Raw genomic sequence first — 19,572 nt, 5'->3', positions numbered from 1 at the left:
CCATATACCACTTTTTGATATCTGTCCTCAGCCGCCCTCTTATCCACATAACCAGTGTCATATTCATCCCCATGTTCTAATTTGTCAATGCCTTTGCAAAATCCAGCAGAATCATCATGTAGCCATTTCCTTTTATCCAACTCTATTGTTACTGTATTATAAAAAGATAGTAAATTACTAAGGCATGACCAACCTTCACAAAGCCATGTCGTCCCTCATACAGTATCATATTTTTATCCACCCGTTCTTGAATTCTCATTTTGACCAATTTTTTTTCAGTACTTTTAACACAACACTTGAGATACTGATTGGTTTATAATTTGTTACTTGCAGTCTTAGAACCCCCTTTATGCAAGTGGGGGGTTCACCTCCTTGGAACTCTACCAGAGCTGAAACTTAAATTCAAAGAGCCTAGTCAAAGGCATTGCCAGTTCTCTTGCACATTCTTCCAAAACCTGAGCTGATATCCCATCTAATCCCACAGCTTATTTATACTGAGATTGTGCAATATCCTAAGAACCTAAAATTCATCCACCCCTGTTCCTACATTAGTGTCTGTCACATATCTTAAAGCAGTAACCTCACCAGGATGATATACCCTTGCAGAGTGGTCACTCAGTAACTCAACTATTTTATCTGCTTGTCACCTCATATCCATCATCAATCATTAAGGTTTGCCAGCAAAGATTGGTCGATTGGTAGAGCCTCTGCTACTAATGGCTTATGCAAAAAAAGTTAAGCAAGTTTGAGCGTGGCTAGTAGTTGGAAGGGACCAATCGTTCGATGCTATTGGCACACTCTCTCTCAATGAGTCTTTGGATTCCCTGGAAGTGTCACATAATAATAATAATCTTCCATGGTCATTCTTCCTCATACTTCCCATATAACAAAAGTACTCTTTGGGATTTCCTTTGCCTGCTCAGCTAGATTCTTCTCATAATCTGATTTTGCCTTCCGTACAATGCTAGTCACCTTTCTTGTCTGAGTCTTGTACCGTTCATGAGTTTGCTGGTCTTCTTTCTCTTTATATACCCTCCACAGCATTTTCTTCTTCTACAGCTCCTGCTTAATGATATTACTCATCCATCTAACTCCTATCTGATTAACCATCCTTACCTTATGTATATTATTTAATATTGTTTCCTTTAGACGACCCTTAACTATCTCTCATGCACTATTAACATCCTTCCACTGCAGTGTTTTATGCCATGGCACAGATTTAAGCTTCCTCCTAAGCTTGTCATAATCACCTGCCTTGTAGTTCCACATATACCTCTTCTTGGTAGAATATTCCTCATGTTTTACAATCTCCCAAGTCAAGACTGCATAGTCGCTATTGCCAGTCGGAGGCAATCTGGCAACCTTGGTTATGGATAGCATTTCTGATCCTATGACCAGGTCCAATACTTTCATTCCCCCTACTCCCCTCCATCACATGCTGCATCAAATAATTATCTCTCAGCAGGTGTATAAATTCTATTTCTTTCTTGCATTGTTATCTTTCTTAATTCCCATCTAATATCTCCATAGCTGAAGTCCTCCATAATAATCACTCAGCCTGTACTCATTGTACTAATTGACCGATGCACGTCTTCCAGATCATGCATGGAACTCCCTAGCTTATACCAACAACCAACTGTATATTTTGTCTTACTGGCCTTAAACTCACACTAGACTGCTTCAAATGACCAGCTACCCTTCCCACTATCTCCCATTCTTTTTGGTTGCAATTCATCTGCTATCATCAACAGTACCTCCCCCCCATCCTATCTTCCCTGAAAATACTAAATCCCTTCACATTCTGTCTCTGTAACTACATCATCTTCTGTTAGCCAAGTCTCACTAATGCTAACTTTCATCAAGGTTGCACTACCCAATCCCCAAAACTTCTCCCTCTTGTCTTGATACTTCTGGCATTAATATATAGAATCTATAACATCCCCTTAGCCCCTCACCCACCTTTACTTCCTGAATTGACGACCCTTTTCATTATTTTTGCTTGAGAGACTAGATTCTCACACATGGGCATTCTCATACGCCTCATGGGTGCTTCCACACAAACTCACCTGCTTTCACCCTAATTGCATAAGTTTTCCTGCATTTGCACTTCGATATGCTCAATGAACAAAGTTCTCTTTAGACACCTAATGCCCAAACCATTTAGATGCATTCCATTAGTATTATATAAATCCTTCTTTCCATCAAACACAGACCACAGATCCACAAATGTGCATCATTCCTTCTGCACAGCGTACATATTGATTCCTTAGCTATCAATGCCTTCTCAGTTTGTCTCTATCATAGTGTTGGTGAGGGACTTACAATCTTCACCTTCTTGCTCTTCAGTTTTGCTTCTAACAACTTCTTTACATCCTTCCTCATAGAATACTTCTCCTTAATCATGTTCGTTTATCATTCCCTTCTAATAATTTCTCCTTATTTGTTGGTTTGATGCCTCTCTGTCCCCCCCCCCCCAAAAATAATAATAATAATCAAGTTTCCTTATATTCTTGATTCCTTTCATTTTGAATTTTACATATATTAGCTTAAGTTCGGATTACCATTATGTTTAGCTTGTGTTCTAACCATTTCTGGAGACTAAAATTCTAAGCTGAGTTAGTGATTCTATTTTCTAATTAATAAAAGAACTAAAACTATTACTTTTTTTGTTCTATTTTTAAGAACTTCTCTTTTTTTTTTTTTTTTTTTTTTTTTTTTCAGAGAATGGAGTTTGCTGGAGGAGGAATTGAATTTCACTGAATTTCCATACATGTAAAATAACTGCATTGTTCTTTTGAATTTTTCAAACTTGAAGATGTAATATATCCTAAAACTAAAGAATTGTGTATGTCCTAATAACACACATTTCTTAAATAATTACATATGTACTGAAAATATTTATTGAAATTTAGATATAAATGAAATAGATGAGGTAGTTACAATTATGTTTATATTAAAAAAAAGCGCTGTGGACGATCCTGTAAATAAAAGTTAATATAATTATGTTTTTATGATTTATTTACTTTTACTATTTAAGAGTAAGTCATATACACATTAACACAGCATCCATGTGTTGTGGCTTAAGTGCTGTGAGGACATCATGTTGGAGATTTAATGGAAGATTTACATCACTGGAAAATGATGAAAACAAATTTTAAATAAAACTTCCCAAAATTTGGGAAACATTAATTATCAGAGATCCTGCTTTACATCCTAGGCCATCTACAGACACCCATAGAGGGTACTCCACCTAGATAGGACTTTAGATCACCTATGTGTTTCACTTAGCACTGTATTGTATTTGAGTGTGTTGTTAAAAATTTATTTGTAATCCCTGAAGATGTCTCAGTGATAGATGAAAATTGGAAGCATTAAAATTAGTTTTAATCCTTTCCTGGTGCTGTAAATATTCCATCAAACCTTTATAAGTACTTTTCAACTAAAACATTAGCTGTTAACTCAGGCTGTCTGTTCACAAGCAGGCAGATTGATTCCGTTGAACGCCACACATCTACAATCATAATATACAATACTATCTGCTCTCATCCAGGCCAGCAAGTGGATATGATTAACTGCCAAAACTTAACTAGAATGCCAAACCGGAAAAATTGAAGAAGAAGAAGATTGTAGAATGTCATGCATAAATGTTGCCATATTCGTAAAGTTTTTAAATCCAAGATGCAGGATCATTTTATTATTATTATTAAGAGAGTTAGGGAGTCAGAGACTTATCAAGGGAGGCAGTGGTGTAGCTAGAGCTGTTGCTGCCCAGGGTGGTCCCTGAGTTTGCCGCCCCTCTCAATACAGCAAAAATACTACAAAAAGTCAAAATGACATATAGGGAAATAAATTAAAACGCTATGTTAATTTTCGAAGTAAAACTTTAATTTCAACATTATAATGTTATTTTTCTTGCTTTTCTGTTAGCAAAATCTTCGATGACATTGGCAAAGTTTATTTCATAGTAATGTAGATAATTCTTAATCAATTTTATTTAGAAAAACTCCTCTCACAACTAGCAACACTACAGCAATTGTGAGGAAAATTCGCAGCGGTATTACAATATTTGAAAATGAGTTCTGGAGACTGTATTTTAGAATTAATTAACTGTAAAAGTTCAAAAAGGTTCGAAGTGCTGCCTGCAGCGGACTGCCCCCCCCCCCCCCAGCTACGCTACTGAAGGGAGGCCACATACCACACTCACCAGCTATCATACTTATTCTTGAATTCATTCACACTACTTGCACTCGGTGTGATGGCCTGCGAAGAACCTCAAACCTAACAGAAAATTTATAGGATGAATTGGAATGGATATAGCTGAGTATGTATGAGTTAGTGAAACTTAATAGTTCCTCAGAGTGAAGTAGAATACCACCACTGCTCTATTAGAAATTAGTAGAAAATCTCATAATGCATTGAAGCAGTTATGTGCATGTGTAGAACAATTGCGTTATTAATTTCTGTTAATGCAGACATATTTTGTGATATCTTGCATGTGTCTCATAATTGTTAGAATAGTTTATACATGACCTTTTAACTTAAAAGAGGAGTTAACTATAAAGCCTTTTAACTTCTTGGAAACTGCATTCAAGATTTCTGTTTCTTTCGTTTTTAAAATTTTTATTTTTTGACTTATTATTATTAATGTCTTTATTCTAGTTTCTAGATTTCCAATTAATTTTTGTTCAGAGCATATTTTTTAGGCAAAATCTACTGATTTTTATAACCTCTACATCTGAATATGTTGTAAAAGCAGTACAGTGGTATCTCGCTAATCCGAACTAATAAAAACCGTGCTCATTCGGATTAACGAAAAGTTCGAATTAGCGAATTTTCACCCAAGAGACAACAATAACTAGCGTTTAAGACAAAAATCAGATTCTAATGGTACATCAATTTAATTCTGTAAATAAATGTAGTATCAGATAGAAAAAAAGCTACTATACTATAATGTAAAACTTAAAAAATAATACAGTACACAAGTTTATTTTAGTAAAAAATTTAGTTTATATGTACCCGTATTGTTGAGGATTCTGATTTAATAAAACTGCAATAAAAAAAAAAAACTATCAGTACATAACTTAATTTGTGTAAAAAATATTACTTTCTTGTATGCAATTCTTGTACCAAAAAAAAGTTTTACAAAATAACACAAAAATTTTTTTTTTATTTCTTTGTAAAAAAGTCACTGATTTTCTTTTGCCTCTTGGAAACTTTTTTTGAATGCTTCTTCTCGGAGCTGCATTAGCAATAAAATTTTGTGGAATGGCATATCATTCTGCTTAGCCCATTCTATACACACATTAAAACTGTCAACTGCCTCTTTATGTGTTACTTTTTTTCCATTCCGTAACATCTATTTGTGAAATTTTAACATCTGGGTTTATATTTTTAACCAAATTATGCACGTTTTGAATTTCCTCTTTTTGTGTATCACCATAGTTATCTTGGTAAATTCAAGAAGGCCACAGTTTTTTCCATGATGCTCGAATTGCTCCAGGTTAGACGGCTTCCCAGGCAAACGTGAACACACAATAAATCAAAATAGACCTACTGTATAACCGTACAATCGACAACGCGAAAAAATACTCTACTGTAATAATAATAAAATAAATAATAATAATTATTAAATAATAATAATTATTAAATAAAAATAATAGTACACAATATAATAATATGTAATAAATAAAACTTTTTTCTTTCAAACCCCAGTTCGGATTACTGGAGGGTTCGGACTAAAAAGGTTCGGATTAGTGAGATTCCACCGTAGTAGATATAAAATCGTGGAACTCGAGTAACTCTATCAACAAACTTTTGATGGCTCAATCTTCTACCTAATCATCCTACAGTATTAATAAGTTCATTTTCATGATAAAATTAAATCATTGTGAGCTAATGCTATGAAATAGAAAAATTTGTGTTTGAATTGCATTCAATTATTATTTCTGTTGAACAACAAAAATAGTTGCTTGCAATATGTATTTTAGCCATTTACTCACTTGTGCTATAAAGAGCAAAGAAAGAAGCCAGTGTAAAAGTAATATATAGTACATACAGTTATTGGCCATCTTGAGTTTAGCAAAATATTAATCAGAAGTGACTGACCAGCACTATAGCACATTCACAGGGAGAATGCAGCATTTGACTTTCACTTTTAACAACCTGAATGTAAATCTCATATAGTTTGTGATACTCATACCATATCTGGTACCAATAAACCTATCAGTGTATTAGACATTGTATCTATGAATATTGTGTTTGCTTTCTACTCATCTAATATCCTAATGTATTTCTTAGTATGTATCTATAGTTTTACAGAAAGAAAATTGTAGATACACAAAACTGTGAAGATTTTACATAAAAACTCTATTACAGTCATAAAGAAATCATGTTATTTAGTCTTTGGTTGGAACATTTTGTTCCAACCAAAGACTAAATAACATGGTTTCTTTATGACTTGGTTCGAAGACACTGTGATATTGATATTTTGAATAGCCGATTCAGAATTTCAGTCTTGATCCAACTTGTCATTTAGAATGAATTGCAAAAATCACTTGTTGAGGGTATTTTCAATAACTACATTAAAAGTGATTTGCTTAAGAAATTCAATGTTTTCATTGAAATGTCATAATTTGGCCACACGAGCTCTTGTGCTATACTGCAGGGCATTCCCCATATGGGGGTGGACATAGACCCTCTCTGGGAAGGAGGGGAGGCAAGTGCAAAGTAATGGTCAGTATTATTGTTCATTTTTATTACATATGTTTATGCAATATTTTCATTGTCATTAATATACTAAGTCAGGAATTTAAAGTTGTAAAGGAATTATTAAATTAAAGTTTATAATTTTAAAAATATCTCTATGTACTATTTTATTTTTAGTTATGAAGTATAATTTGTATTAACAAAAAACTGAGAACATCTGAGATCTACTAGTATGAAATGTACATGCTAAGAAAACTATAGGTTAGTATTATTTTATGAAAATTGTAGAGGGCATGATTTTTTTTTTTTTTTACAAAAAAGGTGGGGAGGGAACATCTCTTTAATTTTTAAAAATTTACTTTTGATTAATGTACATTTTTTTTTTAATTTTTTTTATTTTATTTTTATTTATTATTTTTTTTTTTTAAGGATGGATTTATTTCATATGAAGATTATGTACATAATCATATCTGAATTTTCTTGTGTCCAATAGAATATAAATTGTATCATTTTGAGTTCAGGAAGATGTTATTCTGTAATCTTTTTATGGGATGACTGATCTTCTGGACATTTCTGGGAATTAATGCATGCCGCTTTCAGAACGAATGAAGAAAACAAAGATTAGGCCTGAACTATATCTTTACTACTAACTAATCATCACCAGTTTTCATTCCAATTTCAAACATATCATTTCTCATCAATCTTATTATCATTTAAAAATATCAGTAATCTAACTACGTATAGCTTTTTCATCCATGATATACTTCTGTACTGTTAATCCTCAACTTCGGTGAGGTTGCTGTTTATACACCCCCACATGAAAATTTGAAATAAGTTGTCATTGAAATGTTGGAATAAATGAAGCTTATAAGAAAACTCTGTTGACTGATGCATTTCCCATGTCATTGATCTTAAGCTAACTGAAAATATTATTTAAAAGGATATTTAAAGTAATGAGCCAAGTTTATTTCCAATAGTATGTATGGGCAAAGTAATTGACATACTGGACATAACTACATCTAAATTAAATGAAAATATAAAGGCAGGTGAAGCCACGTGATTGCATTTAAGTAAGTAGCATAATTTGTCACAGATTACTTCATAACATTTTTATCTCATTATTATTATCCTGTTAAATGTTTTAAAGCTTGAAATTTATAAAGATGTTACTTGTAGTTTAATTAACATTTTTTCATAAGTGTTTTATGTAATCTGGTAAAATATTAGAATGAATTACTAAATTATTTGACTGCCAATATTGTACAAACAAAGAGATAGCCCGGACAGGATTAGAAATGTAGACCTGAGGCTATCGCGAAGGTCATCGAGTTATGGGGTTTTTTCTGCCATGACTCAGTGATTTCGTGGGGGGGGGGAACCCCTGATAGAACATCCAGGGAACTCAATCTGAAGAAGTTTCAAGGCCGTGGAGGTAGAATAAAGAGGAGACAGGTGCTCTGCTCCTGGCTCTCCGTTCCTGACTTGTTCCAGTGTCGCTTCAAAGAGGTTCCTGAGTCCAGCCGTTCCAAGGATAGGGGGAAGGATATCCCGCTAGCAGTATTTCAACAATGATAGGAGATTTTTAACGGCAGTGTCAGCCTATTCAAGAAGTTCCTTAAGCAATCTCCGAGAATGCTGTATCGTCATAGCCATGGAATAGTGTCTGTTTTCGGTTCTAACGGGAAAGAAGAAGATTATATTCGTGATCTCTAGGATCTTGAATGCTGAACTGGCTAAGAAAGTTTCAAGTAAGATTAATGTAGAACTGTTAAGGATTGTGAACCTTAGAGTAGGGAATGTTGATTACATAGTTGCTAGCATCATGTAAAGTTGTGAAGTCAGAAAACTGTACTTATAAATTATTGTGGGATTGTTATCTACAGAGTCATGAGCATTTGTCAATGTTAAGTGTTAATGTTGGAAGGGAGATTGAATGTGAAGCTTAGTTAAGCATAATTCTGTTAATGAGCTAAGTTAAATTGAGTTGAAGTGTGTGTGTGTGAAACTAACCACGTCTGACATATATATGAATGTATATATTTTGTCCTTATCTTTAAGCTATAGGCTAGAAATGCTGATTTAAGTAATTTGAGAACCAGACACACAGTGCATTGTATTGTTACTTAGCAGAATTGATAAGAACCAGATAAATTTGATATGTGAGATCCTTTTTCTCTCTTATGTTGTAATTACCATGCCTTAGTATGAATAAATTGTTTTGTTTGCTAATAACTTGCCTGACTTCGACTTACCAATGCACTTCTCATAAAAATATAGAACCTCTGTGTGTGTGTGTCCTTAAAGTTAACCACGACTGACTAATTTTAAGTATCAAATGTTGCTTGAATTAGGATTGAATATTAGAGATAATTCCGTGTTCCTCTGAGCATTTCTCTTACATGCATAAGAAAGACAAACAATTCCTTTGCGCAATCTTTAATGGCGCAGTCGTTATACAAATAAATTTTTAAAGATCAGTGTAAGAGAAAGTCAGCTAGTTAGACAAAGGAATTGGTTCCAGCCAGGGGTAATTCCTGAATCTATACTACACACATGTGAAAGTAGCATAGTTACGACCTTAAGAGGGGGGGGGTGAAATTGTAGACTAAAGGATTAAAAGTGATGACTAGCTCAAGCAAATGATTATAACTCGGAGTTACGACTGACAAGAAATTAAGAAGTTAAGATAAGATCTTTATGAGGGTGGTCTGAAAAGTTCTCAGCCTCGACCATAGATGGCAACATTATCGTCCCAATTTTTTTTTTTTTTCCTAAGTTGGCACATCTGTCATAAGTATCCATGTGAACTTGTAAGTCATTCTATCAAGTAGTTTGTTTTATACAGCTGTCTGAAGCAAAAGTGTTGTCTGTATCCCTTGAAATGGATAAAATCGACTATCATGCGGTTCATTTGAAGTTCATAAAAGTTTATGGGCACTCTTCTCCTTCGTTTTCGACAATTAAGAAATGGGCTGCCGAGTTTAAACATAGCTGTACCAGCCTGGAAGATGATCCACGTGAAGGACGTCCAAAAATTGTAACAACAGAAATCATTGATCAGTGCATGATATGGTATTGGATGAACGGCAAGTCAAAGTGTGTGAAATTGCTGAGACTATAGGCATTTCAAAAGAACTTGTAGGATATATTTTGCATGTAGAATTCAAATGAAAAAGCTTTTCACAAGATGAGTGCCTCTCTTGCTCACAGCAGAGATTAAAAACGCACCTGCAAGAAAATCTCTGAACAGTGCTTGGAGCATGTTAACACGAATAAAAGTGATTTTGTGCATCAATTTGTTACTATGGATAAGACTTGGATTCACCATTAAACACCAGAATCCAAACAGCAGTCAAAACAGTGGACAGAAGCCGGTTGTTCAGTGCCAAAGAAGACAAAGTCTGTTTCATCAGCAGGAAATATCATGGCATCGGTGTTTTGCGATGATAAAAGCATTTTGTTTATTAATTATCTTGAAAAGGGTAAAACAATAACTGAGGAATATTATTATTATTATATTACGTGTGACTCCAGGGAGTCCTTAGACTCATCGAGGGAGGCCCTAAATATCATGTCCTCACAAGTATACAACATTCTCACAGTATCTATCATACCTTGCCTTGAACTCACTCACTGTCCTAGCACCCACAACAGACTCTGGAAGCTTATTCCACTCATTTACCACTCTAAAAGTAAAGAACCCAGCTCTAACACCCTTGCTAACCACACTCTTGCCCAGCTTCCATAGGTGTCCCCTAGTTCTCCCATCACCAGTCCTGATCTCAAAAATATCCTCTGAGTATAGAAACCCTTTAGCAATTTGAATGTCTCAATCATATCTCCCCTTTTCCGCCTATCAACTAATTTCTGCAACCCGCAAATCTTCAACCTGTTCTCATATGGCTCATTCCATAGATCTGCTATCATCTTAGTCACTCGCCTCTGGATCCTCTCCACCTCCTCCCCATCAAGAAGGAATCTAGGTGACCAAATCTGGGCACAGTAGTCGAGATGAGGTCTTATTAAGGCTCGGTACAGAGGATACAATAACTTGTTTGTCTCTGTTCATCAAGGTATTTTTCAACAACCAAGTGAGTTGATGAGCTGATTTAGCTACTTTTGCAATGTTCATCTCCCTATCCACCAACACTCCCAAGTTCCTGGCCTCATCAATCTCCTGGAGTACAGTTCCACGAATGTGGTATACTGCTGCTAATCTTTTCACCCCAAAATTCATAACCTTACATTTTGTCACATTAAATTGACATCCATTCTCCTTAGCCCAGAACTCCAATCTATCCAAGTTGTCCTGCAAGATTTTGACATCTTCTGCATTCACTATTGCCCTACCCAACTTTGCATCATCAGCAAACAAATGAACTGTTCCACTTATATCCTTCCCTATATCGTTAATGAACAAATTAAACAGCAGTGGTCCAAGAACAGAACCCTGCGGCACACCACTAGTCACAGGCCGTCTTTTGGACTCAACTCCTGAATAAACTACTCTTTGATATCTCTCCCTCAACCACCCACCTATCCATCTCACCAATCCTATATCCATTCCCATATGTTATAGTTTATGGATTAGAATTTCATATGGTATCCTGTCAAATGCCTTTGCCAGGTCCAGCAGTATCACTGTAAACCCATTACCCTTATCCAGTTCAGCCGTCACCATGTTATGAAACTTGAGCAAGTTACTGAGGCATGATCTACCCTTCACAAAGCCATGCTGTCCCCTGTACAGTATCTCATTTTTATCAATCCATTCCTGTATTTTTCCCTTGACTACTTTTTCCAAGACCTTGACAATGACTCCTGATATGCTGATCGGTCGGTAATTTGCAACCGTAGTCTTGGATCCTCCTTTATGCAGTGGAACTATTTTCCCCCTCTTTCCGCACCTTCGGGACTAAACCAGGCCTGAGACTCAGATTAAACAACATGGTCAAGGGCACTGATAATTCTTTAGCCGCTTCACCCAAGACCCGTGCCGGTATACCATCCAATCCCACAGAGATATTCACATTAAGGTTCTGTAATAGACTATTCACCTCCACTTCATTCATCACAATTCCTGTATAAACTAATGGTTCCTTCATTTTTTTCAATGTTGCCACCTGGATGATATACTTTTGCAAAGTGCTCACTCAGTAACTCCACTATATCGACTGATTCAGTGACCTCCTTACCATCGCCATTCCTTAAAATCATTTTGCCGTGTACAGTTTTTTCCTTGCTTGCAGCATATTGAAAGAACTGTTTGGGATTCTCTTTAGCTTGGATAGCTAGTTTCCTTTCATAATCCGCTTTTGCTTTTTTTACCACACTCGTTACCCTTCTGGCCTGCACTTTATACCGTTCATATGCCTGCAGGTCACCTCTTTCTTTATTCCAGTCTTTTAACCAGACACTAGACTAAAAAATTCATAAGAAAAGATCCGGTTTTCAAAAGAAAACAACATCTTTCATCAATTCCATGTACCTGCCCACAAAGGTGTTTTGGCAATGGGAAAATTAAGGGAGCTGCACTATGAATTGTTGGAACATCCACCCTATTCCCCAGATTTGGTTTCCTCTGACTTCTATCTCTTCCCAAAACTAAAACTCTTCCTCACTGGTCAGCATTTTTCTTCGAATCAAGAGGTGATTGCAGCTGTAGAGGGGTATTTTGCAGATCTTACTGAGAACCACTTACAGGGACAGGATAATTGCACTGGAGCATTGCTTGAATAAATGTATTAGTCTTGAGGGAGATAATGTTGAGAAATAAAAATAATTTTGAAATTATAAATTCATTTTTTCACTGTTAGGCCCAGAACTTTTCAGACCACCTTTGTATTCTATTTTATTAAGTTTTATTTTTATCATCATCTATATCAAACTAGTGGTTAAATTGAAACAGATGGGATTGGATAGATTAGTGCATTGGATTGGAGATCAACTGTCAAGTAGGACAATCAATCAGCAAGTTGTGTATGGCAAAGGGGAAGTGATATTTCAGATGAGGAAAGTCGCTAGTGGTGTGCTCCAAGGATCTGTTTTGGGCCAGTTGTTTACTTTGTGTGTAAATGACATTGGGAAGGGCTTAAATGATAATATACAGTTGTTTGCAGATGATGCAAAATTGGGGAGAGTTATGAGAAGTAGAGCAGATGTTCTAGCATTGCAAGAGGACCTAAATAGGCTGTCTGAATGGGAAAGTGTGTGTGTGTGTGTGTGTGAGGATGTCATTACAGAGTGTAATAAAAATGTGACTAAATGGTATAAATTGTACTCACTGGTTTCTTTGCAGTAAATAGATTACCAGAAACTTTTATTTTATTAAGTTCTATTTTCATCATCATCTATATGAAGCTAGTGGTTAAATTAAAATTTAACCACTAGCTTGATATAGATTGACACAGATTGGGGTTGGATAGTAGATTAGTGCATTGGATTGGAGATTGACTGTGAGAAAAGGTTTTTAAGGTTTTAAAATTTGAGAAGCAAAGATGGGATGCAGAGTATGGGATTGGTGGGTATATTGTAGAGGAGATGAAAGATCTGGAGGTGATGGTGGATAGGGACATTTTGCTAAAATTGTGAGGACAACACAGCAGATTATGGTAATGATGCAGAGAACACTGACATGTCAGGATGTTTTGATTCCATTGTACAAGAGATTGATCAGGCACATATGGATTACTGTGCACAGATTTGGTCACCAGGTTTTCATAAGAATGATGAGATGTTGGAGATGGTTCTGAGACGATTGACTAAGTTGGTTTCTGGTCTCTGGAATGTGGAGTATGTGGACAGATTGAGATAATGCAAATTACAGAACCTAGGGGATAGAAGGAAGAGGGAAGACATGATCGAGACTATTTTAGCCTGATGAATCAACAGATATTTTCAGTTATTCTACAGAGTTTTAAATTTTAGGATGGTAACACTGTTCCTTATTTAAAAATAACATTACTATGCTACAACCATTACTAGTTGTAGCATTAATTCTTATGTAATTCATTAAAAAAATTGATTGAATATAAGTATTCCTATAAAGGTTTTAGTTTGTGATATTCTGTATACAGTAGTTTGTTTATTCAGTGAGTCTAGGACAGTGTTTCTCAACCTTTCTAAGCCCAAGAACCAGTAAAATGCCTAAAACAATTCTATGGAACACTTATGTTATTTTTTTTAATGCCGGCCTGGTTGGCCGAGTGGTTAGCGTACTGCTCTCCAGCCAAAAGGCTGCGAGTTCGAATCCCGCCTTGGGCATGGATGTCTGTGAAAGTACTAGTGGTGGTAGTCGGCGATAAATGGAGTTGGTGGTAGATGATGAAGGTTGGTGGAGTAGTGAGATGAAGGGTTGTAGAGTGGATGCCCTCCCTCGATGAGTCTTTGGACTCCCTGGAGGTGTGATGTAATAATAATAAATGTATGTGGGGATTACCAACACACCCCAACTCAACATCACCAGAGTTAAAGATCGGTACTATCAACATAAGAAGCCTGAATGGCAAAGAAATGGAGCTAGCTGAGGAATTAGATAAGTATCAGATCGACATGATAGGGGTGACTGAAACAAAAAAGACAAAAACTGGTGGGATCTATCTGAGCAATAAATACAAGATGTAATATTCAGGCAATGACAGTAATGGAAAAGAAGGAGTAGCCATAGTATTCAACACAAAATACGAGGCTAATTTTCTTGAATGGCAGGCAGTCTCGAGTAGAGTGATGTGGGCAGATATCAGAATGGGGAATTCGACAATGAGACTTATTTGTGCCTATGGTCCCACAGAAGGTTCTACTAATGTAGAAGTGGAGGAATTTTTTGATGCTTTAGAGAAAGCAACTGATACAATGAAAAAGGAAAACTTGGTCCTATCTAAATAGCAGAGTAGGAAATGATTGTCAGACATACAAAAATGTTTTGGGAAAATTTGGAGAAAAGAGAAAAGCTAATAATAATGGCAAATACCTGTTGGATTTCTGCTCAGGACATGGACTGGTTATTACTAACACCATGTTCCAACATAAAAATGTGCACAAATTCACATGGAGAGAAGAGGCAAGGAATAAGAGAAGTCTCATTGACTATGTTATTGTTGATAGTGATGTTTTCTCCCTGGTGCAGGACACCAGAGTGTACAGAGAATTTGAAATTGGAAGTGATCACTATTTAGTCTTGAGCAGGATAAAATTGAATTTCATATTGAAAAGAATGACATGTAACAAAGTTTTAAAACGAATAAAAGTTGAGCAGCTCTCGGATATCAACTGTAGACTAAAATACACAAAGATTATTGAAGGAAAAATGGAAGAGTTTGAGAACAGGAACCAAACCGTGGAGATTCAGTGACAAACCTTGAAGAAAACCCTGATTGATTCAGCCAGAGAGGCATGTGGTGAGGTTGTCTGCTAGGATAGAAAAATCAGAACTCCATGATGGACACAGGAAGTTAAAGAGGCAGTGAAGGAAAAGAAGAAAGCATATCAAAAGTTCCTGGCAAATAAGTCAGCTTGTGCTCTTAGAGAATATAGAAACAAATGTAAGAAAGCGAAACACTGTGTAAAACTAGCTAAACAAAAGTCATGGGAGAAGCTTAAAAATGGAGGAAAGAGTGCTGTAAAAGGAATTAAAGATGATAAAGGTGACATGAAAACAGGAGAAAAAGATATCCTTGAAGTATGGAGTAATTACTTTGGAAAATTGCTAAGCGAAACAAGCAGTGATAGCACAGTGTTAAAAAACACTCAACAGGCATACAGGCAGGAATACATATCCATACTTGAAGTAGAAAAAGCCATCAAAAGGCTTAAAATGTGGAAAGGCAGCAGGAGTAGATGATATTCGACCAGAAATGCTGAAGTATGGTGGTATAAAACTAGTGGCTGCACTGTATAGTTCAGAAAGCCTGGACAGAGGGACAAATTCCTGATGATTGGAGTAGAGCTCTAATAGTACCCATATATAAAAAAGGAAATAAAACTGAATGTGAGAATTACAGAGTATTTCCCTACTGAGTGTTCCTGGCAAGATTTATGCAAGTATACTTGAGAAACAGTTGAGAAGAATTGTAGAAGAAAAGCTTGGTGAAGAACAAGTTGGATTCAGGCCAAATAGAGGCTGTCAGTATCAGATCTTCACTTTACGACAAATAGTGGAGAAATCATGGGAATATAACAAAGATCTGTATTTAAGTTTTGTTGATTTGGAAAAGGCATATGACAAGGTGCCAAGAGAGAAGCTATTCAATACACTACAGTTATATGGTGTCAATGGGGCATTATATCAAGCAGTTCTTAGTCTTTATTTGAGTTGTAAGTCAGCAGTTAGAATTGAAGGAAGTACAGGAAGATGGTTTAATGTTAAATCTGGTGTGAGACAGGGATGTACATTATCCCCTCTGTTATTCATTATATGGATCACATTATGAAGGAAAGTGGTATCAAACACGATATCAAAATTGGAGATGTTAATGTCAGCTCTTTGCTTTATCCAGACGATCTTATACTTCTAAATAAATCTGCTGCAAGTTTGCAAGATTCTCTGACTAAATTGAATAATTGTTGTAATAGGTATCGTATGAAGGTCAGCAATAAAAAGACAAAGACAATCAAAATAGGTAGAATCATTGAAAATGTCAACTGCGTTGTTAAGGGAGAACCTGTGGAACAAGTAAAACATTTCAGCTACTTAGGCACGATTTTTAGTGAAGATGGTAAATTAAATATGGAAATAGACAACAGAATCAACAAAGCTGGCATGGTAGGAAGTCAATTGAATAAATTCATATGGAATAAGAGAGAAATTAGTTGGAACACTAAATTAGCAGTATACAAGACAGTGTTCAAACCAGTTTTAACTTATGGATCTGAGAGCTGGGTCAGAAGTAAAACACTTGACCAAAGACAAAAGACTTCAGATATGAGTGTCCTGAGAAAGATTAGAGGGGTGCACAGGTGGCATCAATGGCAACATATTAAAAACGAGGATATTGTCAACATCCAGGAATGTGTTAGCAGAGCTAATCTCAGGTGGTATGGTCACTTAAACAGAATGGGTGAGGAAAGATAGCAAAACATGTGTTATCTGACAGGTTAGCAGGAAAACGACCCAGAGGAAGACCAAGAAATAGATGGATTGATATGGTACAAAGTGCCTTGGATGATAGAAATATAAGATCTGATAATGTTGGAGTCTTGACAAGTAACGGACTGATTTGGAGGAAAATTTTGGATAGTAAGTTATTAATGATGTAAATTTTTCATGTAAGTACTATCGTATCCTGAACACCCCTTGAGGGTACAAATCAGGAATTTGATGATATGATGATAAACATTTATAAATACATATGGAAACATAATTAAGTTGGAAGTAAACGATTAAAAGTGTATCATCACTGAACCAAGTTTTAATTGTTATTAAACAAATAAACGCGTCAGTTTCCGATTTGCTGTGGGGGAAATGAATGGATATATCAGCGATGTCTGTTGATTAACCCCATTGATCTGCCCACAGCAACTTTTATATTTTATGTTTTCCCCATTCATCTGTTTACACTCATTAAGCTCACCCCAGAACAACTTTTTTTTAGCGCTGTTGGTGCCATGGGAAAATGAATGGAGAATGTCAGTGTCGTCCTGCTGAAACCTCATTCATCTTCCCATAATGATGTTTATCTTTCATCCCCATCTACCCACAGCAACTTTTATATTTTATATGTTATCCCCATTCATCTGCCTATACTCATGAAGTAAGCCCCACAACAACTTTTATCTTCACACACTCTCTGATTCGACCTGCGATATGTAAACTGTTCCATTCGCTAAGTGCGTTGTGAGACGAGGGGAAAATGTTCTTATCCGACGAGGGGAAAATTTTCTTATCTTACTCCATTTATCATAATACTGAATACGAACTTCATATGGATTCCATCATAGATGATATCCCTTGTCCTGTCCAAACCATTCCCTGCATATACCCAAAAATTTCACTCAGAACATCCCAAAGTCATCAATGCCCCCCCCCTCCAACACACACACACACACACACACTTCCGGCTGATATGAATCGCCCTTTTTTTTTTTCCTGAGGAGTTTTCCATGATCAGCAAAATAAATTAAGGCATCCTATTATTATGTGAGGCCCCCCGATATCTATAAACAGTCCAACCCACACAATCACAATGTCAGGCGCAAAGTTCCATCCACGTGGTTCAGGCGCATATTCCCACCTGCAACCGTATGCTGTATATACTGTACACATGTGATATGTACTAATCGTATTATGATGGTGGTTTTAATTATATCCGTCCTGTTTTATCCAGAGGCACAACAGTGGACATTGTAAATCTGGCAGATTCATTAATCATGTGGTGGTTTTATTTATATCCGTCTTGTGTGCTGCTTGCATTCATTACGTTGTGATGTGTGTGTTTCTATACAATCCATTACCATATGGATGTTGTCTGCATGCAGCGGATTCGGTGCAAGCGACCGTACAAGATACGGAACTTTGCTAAACTGGTCGCGGGAAGCTATCGTCCTCGCCAGCAGAGCTGAGCCTCACCGTGACATCACTTTGCATAATTTTCATTTCATCAACAATTTTGGAAATGGATTAATTCCAAAACCAGTAATGAGAATAATCGGAAACTGTAGTCCAAATAAATAATATGATATAATTATGTTTCTACTTACTTTTAATGAGATCGTTTGGCTTCTCGGCCTTTGCAGAGTTGCTGGATATCTAACTCAATATTGGTCAACTTCAGTCAAAGATGGACACACACAAAGACTATTTCTGTATTTTGTTTTTATTTGAAGGAGCAATGAAAATTCTTTTTCACTAAGATAGATTGTAGAAAACTGCATGACGATTTTTCAGTGCTGCTTCAGATATGGGAAATTCACTTCTCACTGAAGGTGAGATCCAGAATTGAGCCAAACCAAGATCATGGAATTGCATTTTAAATTCACTGTCACTTGGAAGCTCAATTAACTATTCTTTTTTCGATAATGAAAGGTTGTTCTCGTGACTATAAGCCTGAAATAGATCTCGAACCCACAGAAATTTCTTATAAAAGTTATTCTGAAAATTTTTCAAAATTCTGTTTAGGAGTTTTGAGGTGGTCACAAACCCTTTCCAGAGACTCAGAATCACCAAGAAGATCATTTTCCACGAAAATGGATTCCAGTGCTGGAAAGAGCGCAAATATCTGTCTTTTACATAACTAATGCACAACATTAGATTTTTTTTTTCTCAAATGCCTTTATTTTCTCGTAGGCATCAAGAACAGTTAAAGAATTTACCTGAAAAACATAGAGATTTAGTTCATTTAATTTCGAAAAAAAATGTCTGAAAGATGGGATAGTGTTAATAACCATGCTTCTTCAACAAGGAGTGATGCAAAATTAGAATTAGGTTCATTTACAAACAATAAAACCTCGTGCCTTATTTAAAATAAGCTTGTTAGTACTTTGCCCCTGGAAATCCAGCGAATTTCAGAATGAAGCAAAAGTTGTATATATTCACTGTCCATTTCATCGCAGAATGCTGAAAATAACCTGTCATTTAGCAGTCGAGCCTTAATAAAATTAACAAGCTTTACAGCGTTGTATAGTATGGTTTTAAATTCTGGTAGCATTCCCTTGGAGCCCAACCTTTCCCTATGTATGGAACAATATACTCGATTCATATCCAGAGCCACTTCATTGACCATAGAAACAACCCCCAACTATGCCTGCTTGTAAGGGTGCGAGCTCCATCTGAACAGAAACGCATGCATTTTTCCCAGTGGATCCCTTTGTGTATTATGTAATTATTCAGAGTGTGAAATATTTCTCCAGTTATTCGGGATGACAAAGTTCTAC

At 36.0% G+C, this 19,572-nt stretch overlaps 1 protein-coding gene across 1 annotated transcript in view; it reads left to right on the top strand.

Moving 5' to 3' along the window:
- EMC4 (ER membrane protein complex subunit 4) overlaps positions 1-3,003 on the top strand; it is a 36,224-nt gene extending 33,221 nt beyond the window's left edge. Inside the window, exon 5 of the mRNA XM_090392156.1 lies at positions 2,722-3,003. Within this exon, the coding sequence (XP_090248282.1) occupies positions 2,722-2,760 (39 nt within the window). The 3' untranslated portion in view covers positions 2,761-3,003. The remainder of the gene's footprint in view (positions 1-2,721) is intronic.
- Positions 3,004-19,572: the final 16,569 nt, after the last annotated feature.

This window comes from Typopeltis vanoorti, chromosome 1, assembly GCF_054136105.1.
Source record: "Typopeltis vanoorti isolate ZY-2024b chromosome 1, IOZ_Tvanoo_1.0, whole genome shotgun sequence".
Classification (NCBI taxonomy): Eukaryota; Metazoa; Arthropoda; class Arachnida; order Uropygi; family Thelyphonidae; genus Typopeltis; species Typopeltis vanoorti.
The sequence above is the reverse complement of the archived record's forward strand: the minus strand, read 5'-3'. Positions and strand labels throughout refer to the sequence as shown.